The sequence below is a fragment of the Alligator mississippiensis genome, chromosome 4 (genome assembly GCF_030867095.1).
Source record: "Alligator mississippiensis isolate rAllMis1 chromosome 4, rAllMis1, whole genome shotgun sequence".
Taxonomy (NCBI): Eukaryota; Metazoa; Chordata; order Crocodylia; family Alligatoridae; genus Alligator; species Alligator mississippiensis.
Window position 1 is genome coordinate 91306190 of NC_081827.1, and position 13998 is coordinate 91320187.

The 13998-nt window shown below is 43.5% G+C and overlaps 1 protein-coding gene across 2 annotated transcripts in view; it reads right to left on the reverse strand.

Annotated features, from left to right (window-relative positions):
- Positions 1–1432: 1432 nt before the first annotated feature.
- LOC102570696 (solute carrier family 23 member 1) overlaps positions 1433–13998 on the reverse strand; it is a 50411-nt gene continuing 37845 nt past the window's right edge. For both annotated transcript variants that reach the window (XM_019480803.2, XM_014595017.3), the window contains 2 exons: positions 13532–13627; positions 1433–6417 (listed from right to left, as the gene is read on the reverse strand). In XM_019480803.2, coding sequence (XP_019336348.1) covers positions 6149–6417; positions 13532–13627 — 365 coding nt within the window. In that variant the 3' untranslated portion in view covers positions 1433–6148. The remainder of the gene's footprint in view (positions 6418–13531; positions 13628–13998) is intronic.

Genomic DNA, 13998 nt, shown 5'->3' on the forward strand with positions numbered 1-13998 from the left:
CACAGGCTTTGCAGGGATTTCAAAACAGTCCCTCTTTACTTTAGCTGGCACAAGAAACACAGGGACCAAGTCAAAATAATGAATGCCTTCATGCATTTCCCTGCCTCAGTCTTCTCACCACACTGCAGCAATCCCTGGGATTAAGTCCGAGTTTTCTAGGACATCCAGCATCTCCCTCTTGCAGGTCATATCTTCACCTCTGAATCATGAAAGCTGGCTCATTTATGCAGCCTACTTGCTTCTGCTGCTTCTCTTTTTCTCTCTCAAATTATTGTTGAGAGACTCTTTCTATTCAAAACTTCAAGTCTCCTTCATCAGGTAACTCTCTGATCAGCCTCCTCAGGTGACCAGCATACTCCAACGGGTAATGTTTGCTTAAGTACCTCTCCCCAGAGTTCAGGCTTGGAAAAAATGGTTTATCCTGCAAACACTGTCAAAGAAGGCTTTGGTTTTCTTCCAGGGAGCGATGGACATTCATCCCAGCCTGGAAAAAAGAGACAACCAAGGGAAGAGAGGGCCCTTTCAAACTGGAATTTGCCAGTTGGCCTAAATTTTGGGCACACGCCAAATTCATAAACTGGACAGTCACACCTGGTATGCACTAATTTATCAGGAGAGTAATAAAACCAGGCAAGCTGGAACATGAAACCTGAATAAAGGATAAGCTTGGGTGGGGTGAGACTGCAAAGTGACACAGATATCGGTTACCCTTGTGGGTAGAAAGCAGAAACCATAATGACGCTCGGGGGGGGGGGGAGGGAGTGAAGAGGTTCTTTTATTTTTCCAGGTGAAAAACCAGTCTGCTGAGCAAGAGACAGGAAAGGATTTTGAATTTCTGCCCATTACATTTTAAATGTGCTGCAGTCCCTTAGCAGGTGGCTGGTTTCACAGGGGATGGGGTTTTCAGGGAAAAATTTGAAAACATACAGCCTGGTGCACCAAGGAAGTCTGGAGACAGCAGGGAAAAGAGTGGGAGACACAAACAGAAGGAGAAGTAGAGGCCCAGTAGCTACAAGATGCAGAACAGGGGCAACAGGAGGTGGTAAGAAATGAAATAAGCAGGCTTTAAACACAAGGCATACAAGGGCCGCTAGAACTTAAAAATAAGGCAAGAGTAACCAGTGTAATGGCTCTGCTACAGTTACAGCATGGAGAGATGTTTCTCTTCTGAGGCATGTGAAAATAAGCAAATGATAAAATACTCTCAGTACCATGCTGCTCAGTACAGTGCAATTAGATACCTGCCAAATCCCTCTCTGCCAGTGCATTTCTACCCTGCCAAGCATTTTTACATATAACTGCATATATTGTATGCCTATACAACACCTAGCACTTGATCGAAGCTTCTAGGTGTTATCAAGTTACCAGTGATAGCCAATAACAGCAGGCAATGTCTGAGAAGCTGTTGTTTCACTGGCAATGAGAACTGTGGTATGATGTCACAAGCTCAGCTTTATTTTGTGGACACACAGATTTTGAGTTATTTACAATAAAATCTTAGAGGCATACTAGAGACACTGGTGGCAAGCTAGATGAGACATAGCTATGAATTGAAATCTGTTTAAACATTTCGGTCACCAGTCAGCATAAATCAATAGGGTGGCTTGGCATCAGAGAGACTCCTGCATGGTTAAAATAAACTAAAATCTTACCTCTTGCAAATTAAGAGATTATAAAGGGTCAGATTTTAAAGGTGTTTAAGTGTATAACTGAGTGTTCAGTGCCTAAATACCTTTAACAGTCTGCCTCGCTACAGTAAGTGGATCAGATGAAGCTCTACAGCCCCACTAGTAGTTTACCTCTTTTCTATCTTTTTTAATTTTCTATTAAATAAGACATTGGCTATATTTACCATCTGTTTATGCTTCACTCTGTCTTCAGAACCCATTCAGGACTTAGGCCTCTATTGTGCTTGATGCTGCCCAGACTGAAGTGCCGGCTCTACAGATCTTACAATATAAGGAACAGGTAGATTCAACAAACAGCATGAGGAAGCTCAAGGTAATAGGGTAACTGTTACAATAAATGATGAACAGTGGTCCATGCAGTGCTCATTTGGGACAACTCTCCAATGAAAACTGTCTTTCTTCGGAACCCCCTCTATCATATTTTATAATCTCTAATCAAATCTATAGCAGATTTTTTTCTTTCCTATCATAGCTTATATTTATATTTAAAGAGAGAGAGTTTTATCTTTTTTTCCACCAACTGTATAGTTGGGAGGGACATGGACAAGCTTTCAGGTACCCTTGTACCCATCCTCAGGACTCAGGAGTTGACCATCCATATGCTCTTTAACACAAGCAAAACTTTAATCATCTACAGAGTGGTAGCATGGAAGAGCTGCAGTCATAGATGTTGTAGTTACTGTACAAACACAGAAAGAGACAGATGGCTCTCCTTCCCCAGGACACCTATATATTTAGTTTAATAAAAGATATTATCCACAAAAATCCATGCCTCTTGCATATGGACCATCATGGCTACAATATCACAGTACAGTATCACTTATATTTAAACTAATTTAAATTAATGTCAGCCACAATATGCCTGCAAGCCCATATTTCAGACTCTTATTCTCCAGACTTCTACCTCAATGAATTATGAGGAAAAAACTGCACATATCTACAGTCTCCAAAATTACAAGGAGCTCATACAAATGCTAAGAGCTCACCATCCATTCCTTGTGTTCTGTTTCCTCTATGCAGGGATCACAGCGTAAGCAATAGCAGCACAGGAGGCAAGCACTTCACCCTGAAGCTTCCAAGAAGAGCTAGCTCAGGGGTGGGCAAAATGCAGCTCGCAGGCTGGATGCAACCCGCCAGGCCATTCTTTCCAGCCTGCGGGGCCCCTAAAAAATTTAGAAAATTAATATTTATCTGCCCCTGGCTCCTGTCATGTGGCCCTCAACGGCCTGCCAAAACTCAGTAAGCAGCCCTCTGCCTAAAATAATTGCCTGCCCCTGAGCTAGCTAGTTTATCAGTCCCAATCTCCTTCCCCATCCTGTACCAGAACTGACCTGCAGCACCTCTACCAATCCATCATTTGCAAAGAATGTGGCATCTTTGTGACATGAACTAATGGCTTATAATTATCCTTATTTTATGCAACAGAATTTTAATCTAGGACTCTGGATATGAAAGGCTAGTGAATTAACTCACTGAATTGCTTTGTATGTGGCTTGGTTCTAAATGTCAACCTGGACTTAAGCCAGTAAAATGAAGATGGAGGAGCAGTGTGAGTTAAGATATCTCTGGCTTTTGTAAATTTTGTGCAATATAGTGTGGGAGGGAGAATCAACTGTATTTAAGCACATATTTTTCTCCCAGAAACCATGGCTGTTATATCACCCCAATTTTTAACCTCTGCAATCTAACCTACCAATAAAAATATATTTCTTTGGTGTTTTCCCTACAGCATCCCAGGATTCACAAATCTGGTATATATGGTATATATATATATATATATATATATATACACACACTACTGGGGGGGGGGGGTGTGTGTGTGTACACACACATATACATACATACACTACTGGTATATATGGTATATATTACTACTGGTGTGTGTATGTATGTGTATATACATGTGTGTATGTATGTATGTGTATACACACACACACACACACACACACACACACACACACACACACTCTACTGGTATATATAACTACTATTGAAATGAAGACACAAGAAGAACATGTTACACAGAAACACTAGACCACAACTGTAGGACAGGAAGTAAAGGAGAGCTAAAATATTAAGAGCATGTTAAATGAGTTACAACTAAAATCATTTTGAAATCTTAACTCAACTGCAGTCCCCCAATCATTACTCTGCTATATATTTTAAATCTTTCCCCCCCTAAAAAATATGCCATCTGTGTCAGAAAGAATAACTTAGTTTCTATATAAAGTTTTATTGTGTGTCACTGCCACATCTGACATCAGCAATGACAACTTTAGCACTGAATATAATAAAAACCTACATAATTATATGATGCTAGTAGGTACTACTGAACCCTTCTCACTTTCCCACCATATACAGAGGCAACAAATATTTGCTGAGGATGGATTCCATCAAAACAAGCCCCCCAGCAAACTGACAGGAATTTAAGAAAGCAGTGGATGTAATGATGTTTGAAAGTCCTGTGGGCAAACAAAACTTAGCCAGTGGTGAAAGCCAACCCTAAAGCAGCACGCAAAGATCCTTTGAAAGATTATTCTCGATGAAAACACCATAGGACATGTACAAAAAAATAATCATTCCACATTATTTAAGTACTCCATATTCAGTGCTGTACAAAACATGAGGAAGACAGTTCTTAAGAGGTAACAGTTCTAGGTCCTGATCGTGGAAAGACTCAGGCAAGTGTTCAATTTGTGACTGGTCCCACTGAAATAATAGATGTTGGTCAAAGTGACTAGTTACAACACAAAATCAAGCCCATGCATCTGTCTCTACATGATCTGGTTCCAGCTTAAACTTTTCAAAGAGTTTTCCTCTAACCAGAGAACAGGGACAGTGCACTACATTTGGTAATGTCAACCAGGAAATCAAAGAGAAACTTACCCTCAGATATGTGTGAGCCCAATTCTACAGCCCAGTTCTGCACATCACACAAGAAGTGCTCTTTATTTTTGCTTATCAGTTATATTTTAAATGGGCTCCATAGCATCCAAGGTGAATCTGTCCCCTCATTAATTTAAATGAGTTTAAATACAGGTTGAACAGAAGTATGTCACTGGAGGATGCAGGGTAGGTACAGCAGTGGTTTGCCTAGGATAGTATTAGTATCTTGGTTTTGTCAAGGGATGATATCAGCTTCTTATTAAGGATCTGTATTAGGGTAGCTTTCAAAAGCCCAAGACAGACAAAATGTTTTCTCACTTGGTGGCTAGAGAACCAGGACACAAAGAGACTAGTGATTTACCCGTAGACATACAGAAAGCCAGTAGCAAAATCAAGAACTGAATGGAGACCTTCTAAACCCTAGCCCAGTGATTTATGTTATTCCAGGACACAACTTAACTTTCATATGAAAGACACCTAAGCTACCACAGCTTAGATTTCCCTTACCACAAAGTAAGATATGCACACAGGCAGCTTCCAAGGAGCAGCTGAAGTACAGTAAAGCCAATCCTCTCATATACTGTGGTAAGTTATTCTTTGTCCCTCCCTACCCACAGCCACAAGGCCATCTTTCCTCAAAATCAGCAGTACTCATTTAGACAGCAGTCCCCAAGCCAAAAGTGGCTCTTCACAGAAAATGATAAAGACAGAACTCTGTTTTTGTCATTTAATGCATGCCTTTGATAAAACAGCGTGTTAGGAATACTTGGCCTTTTATTGCACTTGTCTAACCCAGGTACCGTAAGGCTGCTTGGGGGTTTCTCAGCGTTTGTCACAATTCAAGCAGGGGCACAGAGATTGTGGGGCTCTTTGGTTAACTCTGACTGCTCATGGGCTTCTGACCTCGCCAGTGCAGAGTAGCATTCCTTTCAAATCTAATCAGAATACTGACCTTCTCCCTTACCCTTTTTTTCTTCTCTTCCTCTCCCCAGGCTGGAATTCCCATTCCCAATTTCCCCGCCCCTTGTCTTTTTCCCACACAGAGAGATCACAGAGAAGAGAGCGTTCCCTTCATCCCTATTCCCCGAGCCTAGTACTGAGAGAGATCAGCCTGGTCATCCTGGTCCAGCACCAACTTACATGTACACTATATCACATCCAATAATTAGCTAGGAGCAGAAGGAAGACCTCACAGCTCCAGCTGAGCAGCTATTCAACGGGAGAGGGAAAGCGTCTTTGCTGTGTATGCGCTGGGCTGTCAAGGTTCCAGGTAGGAAGGGTTATCAAGTCCCCTTCAGGAGCGTTACTTAGCTTCTGTCTAGGCTGTGCCTCCAATCAATATTTATACTTGCTACCGTGGGACAGGCTGAGGCACAGAGAGGCTAAGTGGCTGACTCATGGTCACACAATGAGTTAGTGGCAGAGCTAGAAACAGAAAGCACAGGTCTTGTCAACTATTCCCCCGCTCCATCCTCTAACATCACTGCCCATTATTGGGCCTATTCAGATCAGGGCATGTACAATCACAGCTGCTAGGTGTCCATTTTGAGTGAATTCAGTTCCCAGCCACAGGCTTATATCTTTGTATCAATGCCCATCTCTGCATCTTGTTCTGAGCTCATTGGGACACTGTTCTCTTCTCCAAGAGTTTTTGGCTCCTCCTTTCTTGTGGATCCAGATGGCCTCTTGGGGCACACTGGGATGTGCCGAATCCAAGAGGCTGTGCAGAACTTCGTGCCAATCCCAAATGGAAGGCTGTAGACTTCCGAAAGAAGCTGGGACTCGGCAGACTCCACTCCATGGGACTCCTTCCAGGCTAGGATTCCTCGCTCTTCTTTGCTTCCTACCAAAAGGACAGGAGAGGACAGTAATTAAAAGACCATCAGTGCAAGTTTAGGGTGTGTACACACAACACAGTTACTGCACACACAGTACTGCAACACAGTTACTACTAATTTCCCGGAGATTGTCCTCTGTACTCAGGAAAGGACACATGCTCAGTTCTCCCAAACTAGCCACTAGCACAGTGATGCTCAACCTTTTTAACCTCAAGATGCCTTCCATAACTTTGCTGAATTCTGCAGTACTCCAGCTGAGAATCACCAAGCTACGATCTAAATGCAGAAAAGACATGGAGGGGTGCTTTGAGGTCAAAAAGGTTAAGAACCACCAATTTGGTTGGTCCAAGTAAGAGCAGTGGGAGCAGGACCTAACCCTGCTGTGCCCTCCTCTTTTCACTGTCTTCCCCCTCAGTACCCTTGGTCTTTACCTAAGAAGGGAAGGGCAGCCCTCACCATCAAGGCTCCTCCTGCAATGCCTCAAACTGGCGATCACCCCCATGGCTCCGCTTGCCAATCCCAGGAGTGTGGGAGGATCAAAGGGGACAGGTCAGGCTACAAAAATGTGGCCCCATGTCTGCCCATCTGTCCACCTACCCACAGCAAAGCACACTGCTGGAGCATGGGGGCAGCTGACAAAGGCTGCCATGGGGGATGGGAGAGGGGCAGGGGAGGGCAGCAGCAGTCCCCAGAAGAACAGCCACAAGCACCACTGAGTAACTGGGGTAGACACAGGGCACCAGACAGGGAAAGGAGAGCATTTACCACCTCACACAAGGGACAGGCAGCTCAGCACCCCTAATGGGATATCACAGCACCCCCATTGAGAATCACTGTACTGGCAGGAGGCACTACTGCAGCATATGGCCACTAGGGCTAGGAACAGAAATTACACACAAACTGGTATCAGTGATCTGAAGCCAGTTCAAATCTGTAACACAACAAAAATTCAGTGCACATCAACTTCTTCCAAAATGGCTGAAACCAGTTTAAGATGAACCTAGAAGGACGTAGTATTAGATTAGACAATTAATGTTAAATTAGATTAAATTAAACTGACCAGATTTAGGTTAAATCAATTTATTGAACTTCTGTCCCAGATCCCTTCCAGATTCAAGATAACTCATAGTCTCCCAGCATCCCAGGATGCTTTGCATCTCCCCTGTAAACTCCCATTCACAGGTTAGGCAGGTTAGTCTTGGCCCTGTCACAACCAAATTAAGTAGTGCCCATGTCACAAACAAGTAAAACCATTCAAAACAGTTTTTTCTACACTAGGTTAATTAAGGGTTAACAATAATGATAGTAACCGGTTTTTTTTTTGCTGCGCATGTCAAAAAGAAATTTATAACTGCAACACTAACATGAAATAGAACTTAGCCTTCTGTGCTGTACATAAATCATTATAACTGGTCAGAGAAAACAGAGAGTAACCCTGTGAGATAACACCCTAGCAAAGACCGCTAGATAATTGGCGATTCTAATTAAATTTATGACGTGGCCAAAAGCAATTGGCTATTACACAGATAAAACCCGTCTTCACTTCTGTGAAGAACGGGAGACCTCCGCACACACACCTGAAAAAACCTCTGAACGTATGCGTGAGAATAACTGACAAATTGATCGCTTGTCAGTCTCCCCTGTCTCGACCTTATCAGACGTAAATCAACGACCTGCCGGCCCGATTTTTTCTCCGTTTATCTGCCCAACCAAAGACTTTCATGCAGACCGACCTTCGAACCTTAAGCTGTAACTAACCAAGTATCTCTGACCTCCGCTATTCACCACCTTGACGGCGTGAGTAAATAATCTTGCTTTGCAACCGGTAAGTGTCTGCCTAATTAATTCCACTCCACGCGTCACAAGTACTCGCCTAAAGGCCTTCTACGGCCCCGGACCCTTATCTGCCCGGGTGGGAGTCAGGGAGAGCTGCTGGCCGGCTGCCCTGGGTCCCGACATGGCGTCACGAACAGGATCAAGGGGAAATGTGATGGAGTGGGAATTAATTAAGAACTGCCCCTGGTGTAGTGGGGGGCGCCGTGTAGATAACGCGGATGAATTATGGGCTCACATCGCTTATCACCAAGCGAGCGGAGCGGAGACAGGGTGCGTCAGCGGCTACTTCTCGCTTAGAGGAGAGGAGGGAGTTGGAAAGGAGTGGGGAAGCTCCGAGTGGGACAAAGAAAAGATGATTAATGTAGTGTCACTCCTGCTGCGTGAAAATGCAAACTTAAAAACCCAGTTAGCTACAGTCAGCAAAGCTGCTGCGGAGATGGCAGCATGCCAAAACCCTCTGTTGCCACCAGAAAATGGCACCGAGAAAAATATGAGCTGCCCGCAGGACCTGGAAAAGAAGGGCAGAGCCACAGAAGAACAGGTGGGACTCCACCCAGCAAGCCCGCCCCCTGAGATGACGTCGCTCCCAACGGCCCCACCTCCGTACCACAGGGAGGGGGCAACGAGCGAGAATCCGATCCTCCCACCAGACACAATAACAACTACAGCCGCTCACCCTATAACAATAACCAAGCAAATAACCAACCCAGAGGGTGCAACCACCACCACCACCCTTAATGTCATCGAAACATGCATGGAGATTTATGGAGAAGAGGATACCATCAACCTTCGCCTTCTCCTCAACCTGCTTGTTACTCAGCCAGCAGAAAATCTTTTAAGTCAACTTCCACAACTGCAAGCCCTTGTGAAGTCAGCCACCGCAAACTCAGCCATGGCCGTAAGCTACCTTACTGCATATCCAGTCGAATACCAAGGACCAAGACATTCCCAATTCAACTCACGAAAAAAATCAAGACTGCCATCCCAAAGGACACCGGAGGAAAGAGCCATGTTTGGGTTCCTCCTTAACTACTTCACGCTTACCAAACAACGGCTGCACGTCCTAGAAGATGCGGGACAACGACAACTGGCACATATACTAGGCTACCAACCTCGACCGATACCACCAACCGGTCTGGGCCCCGGAGGCATCCATGCCTAACAGCGCACTCCGGATAACACCGCAGCCTGCCCCAACAAACAACTACTCGAAGGGGGCATCGATGAACTATTCCAACCACTACGACATTATGCTCGTAGATATACAAAAGACAATTTAATTGTTTTTTAGTTTTCTTTGTTTGTCTGTTCGTTTGTTTTGTTCCCTTGTAGGCCCAGCGGTGATGAAGTGGCAATCTGTGACTGCCCGATCGCGAGAATTACCAAGCACCAACCTGCAACACACCCGGGTCAACACCACAATGGCCGCCTGCTCATATGTCGCAAGCAGGGTCGTCGCTCTATTCCTGCTGTTACCAACAGGTTCCTCGGCAAATGGAGCTAACTTCGAAACCTCCAACTCGGTCCTGAACCTTCTGTCATTTTAGGCCAAAGACATAACTAACGACTCATTTTATGGTTTTTCTTTTTCCTATTAATGATCTTATACATACTTGTTTTGTTTTGTTTTAAAACTGGTTCGAGACTTTACGCAGTGAAGCCAAGTCATAATGTTTTGAGTGGAAAGCTCTAAATTATTGAGAGAAAACAGCACTGGTAGTCTGAAGGTTTGGGGGATGTCACAGAAAGGTCGGGTGTGGACAGAAGCATTAATTGAGGGGACGTGAGAAAGAGATGAGGGAGATGATGATGGAAGGGGGCAAGTAGTCAAGGTTCTAAAGGAACCTATACATTCAAAGAAGAGGAAAAGGAACGATTTGGGAAGAGAGGTGACAGTAGAAGAAATGAAGAAAGGCCGCTAATGATGGTACAGAAAATTGGTGTTTTCAGAGCTACAATTTAACTCAAGTATAATAAGCCACAATTATAAAAACCCTCCGTATAGGGGGCATTAATCTGATACCGCACTCTCAGTTACCTTAAAAAACCGAATTAGAAAAGATTATATAAAATCAAGGGTTCCAGTTTACTGCGTTTAAGTTAATTCAAGTGTTGGCGTCTTTGATTATCTTGTGTTTACCATTAATCATAACAGCCATTGTTATATTTGTGTGTTTTAGTTGTTGAATTTTACAATATCTCAAAACGAAGTTAACGACGCTTTTTGCTTTTGTATACACCCGCTTGCCAAACACTAACAATGATGAACAAAATGGTCTGTATGTAAACATGATGTGACTTGCTGTGCCATGGGCAAGGCGGCATGTCACAACCAAATTAAGTAGTGCCCATGTCACAAACAAGTAAAACCATTCAAAACAGTTTTTTTCTACACTAGGTTAACTAAAGGTTAACAATAATGATAGTAACCATTTTTTTTTTGCTGCGCATGTCAAAAAGAAATTTATAACTGCAACACTAACATGAAATAGAACTTAGCCTTCTGTGCTGTACATAAATCATTATAACTGGTCAGAGAAAACAGGGAGTAACCCTGTGAGATAACACCCTAGCGAAGACCGCTAGATAATTGGCGATTCTAATTAAATTTATGACGTGGCGAAAAGCAATTGGCTATTACACAAATAAAACCCGTCTTCACTTCCGTGAAGAACGGGAGACCTCCGCGCACACCCCTGAAAAAACCTCTGAACGTACGCGTGAGAATAACTGACAAATTGATCGCTTGTCAGTCTCCCCCATCTCGACCTTATCAGACGTAAATCAACGACCTGCCGGCCCGATTTTTTCTCCGCTTATCTGCCCGACCAAAGACTTTCATGCAGACCGACCTTCGAACTTTAAGCTGTAACTAACCAAGTATCTCTGACCTCCGCTATTCACCACCTTGACGGCGTGAGTAAATAATCTTGCTTTGCAACCGATAAGCATCTGCCTAATTAATTCCACTCCACGCGTCACAAGTACCCGCCTAACGGCCTTCTACGGCCCCAGACCCTTATCTGCCCAGGTGGGAGTCAGGGAGAGCTGCTGGCCAGCTGCCCTGGGTCCCGACAGGCCCAAGCTGTCTGCTCCAAATGAGCAGGGTGGTGGCTATAGCTTCCCCCACCACTCCCACCCTATAACACTCCATCACCCTGATCTTCTGGCTTGGGCCACTGTAAGCATGTAGCTGCATTTCCAGAATCAAAAGTGAATGTGTTCACATGCTTATTGGTACAATTTACACAGCTTAGACTAAACTGCGAAGATTGAATCGATTCAGCTTCGGGCTTTTTGATTGCCTGTACTTAGCCTAGGGGTCAAGGGAGCCGATTTGCATTAAGCAAACAACTACCCAAGGATGAATCTGACTATGGAAGCAGACATGCAAACTATGTAATTTACCCTCATCTATAACTACTCCGCTCTTTCTAAGGAATACCCTCACTCTAGGGTTGAGTAACTTTGGTGGAAGACTGTATATCATGTGTCTGCTTGACTTTTACCTCTAGGTAAAGTCAAATTAGTAAATTTGTCATGTGTCTGCAGCTGTGGGCATATAAAGTTACTCAGCATACTTCATATATAGTGCTGGTACTAGACTACCCTCAGTACAGCCACCCTTTCAGTGGAGTAATATAATGTGATCTATTGATCCTCATCTCATCTTTATCCTTTTTTAGTAGAAAGCCCTCAACAAACAGAAACTATTGAATATATTCTGCTTGATGCAACAGTGTTACAAGCATGAATCTCTCCTGATTACAGCTCCATCAAATTTGGGACCCACAGACCACTGCCAGTCTTGCACCCTTGACATCATTTTTTTTCAATTAAAAACACTTTAAAAGCACACTGACACCAGTATAATCGTGGTCAATTTACCATGTTTTAATGGGGCGCCAATGGTCCACAGACAACAGTTTGGGAAATAATGCACTAGTGGCACATTGGGGAGAATCCCATTTCACACGACACACCTAAATGGTTGTTACTCATATATATAAGTGCTATTTTGGGCATTTACATACCATTCTGGACTCTGTTTCACCCCCTACTGAAATTAAATGGTCCTGCAAGCCACTCAGAAATAAGGCTGAGTACCCCCCACCCCCATATTTTAACTCAGCATCCTACCATTAGAGCCCTCACCCAAGATGTAGGAGATGGGTCCCAGTTTACCCAAACCTGATAAAAACCAGAAGCCTTGGTTCCTGCTAGCAGTACCAGCAGCAGATATTAAATCCGCTCATCCAGAGCAGGTTTCAGTCTACTTCCCAGAACAATGCTCCATTTACCAGTCACAGGTTAGTCACTAAGCAGACTCTTCTTCAGCCCTGTTCTTGAATATGGGTAATTGATATTTAGGCATATAAAGTGAAATAGGATTCTGCCCACTGAGTACAGTTAAAACACTATTTGAAAATACAGGCCTGCCTTTCTGCTATGAGAAGTAACCCAAGTGCAACTTTGCTCCTTCTTCATTCTCCCAGTTCCCCCAAGCCTGATAAAAAGAGAAGCCTTGTTCCCACTAGTAGTACCAGCAGCAGATACTACATAGTAGTTCTCCAGAGATCATCCACGAAAGGCTTTGTTTACAGTAGGCTTTATTTTTTCCTATTTCCCACATTGCTACCACCAGCTTTGCTTCAACAGTAAAAATCCTAGTGTATACAAAAGACTTAAAAATTAGAGCTTTCATATCCTATGAAATTTTGCAAGAGGTTATTTTTTCCCCTTTCCTACATCAGGACAAAACCAACACTTTTCAAGATTTTTCAGTGAAAATCTACCACGGGAGGGAATGAAAGAGACTCATCTCAAAATTGCAAAGAGCCCTGCTCTGTCCGATTTGGAGTGAGAATTGAGTGAAGGTCTCCCACATGCCAGGTGAATGCCCAAGGACCATTGTTCCTTCCCTTCTTTCTCTCGCTCTTGTTTTGACAAAAAATTGCATGGTAGACATGAGGAGCCCTTCCCAGTTCAAGTTTTATTGAGGCTGATATTGCTGTACAAAGCATTTCTGTTTCAAGGAATTAGCAGTTCCCAACAAGAAACCAATTTGTTAGAACATTCCCCACTATCTCTAATTTTAATTGTCACCTGCAATGAGTTGAATGACACTTAAACTGCTAGCAATGACAGGCCTATACCTACACTAGCTCTCCTGTTGCTGCTTCCACTAGAGGAGCTGAATTGTTACTGGTTGGAAAGGGAGATTAGTAAATAAATTCTGCAGAGGAACAGCCTAGTTGATTCAACTGTTTAAGCCAATCATACCTGGAATAGTATTATCAAGGACAAACCCCAGAAATCCACCCACAAACATGCCAGTCGTGAGAAGCACCTGGATCACTTGGTCTAGCTGTATGATTCCTAAAAGAAAAAATAAAGCTTCAGTCAGTGATGCTGAGACACACATTTGACCAGGGAAGAAGCAATGAGCATCTGCCACAAGTCATATCACCTTGTCGAAGAGAGACTTGCAGCTCAGAAGCAGTAAGAAAGAACCATACTCCATGATGGATCACTACCTGACAACATAAAATTGAATTATCCTGCTGCCTAATGTGGGTCATCTTTATTCCACATTATTATTAATTTATGTAGTAACCAAAGCAAGAAAGGGGACTAACAGATGCATAGAAAGAATCTTTGGGGCAGAGACATTAACTTCAGCAAACATGATGAACAGCCTAAGAGTTCAAAGACATGGGACTTCCATGCAGCTACCCTGATTTAATTAG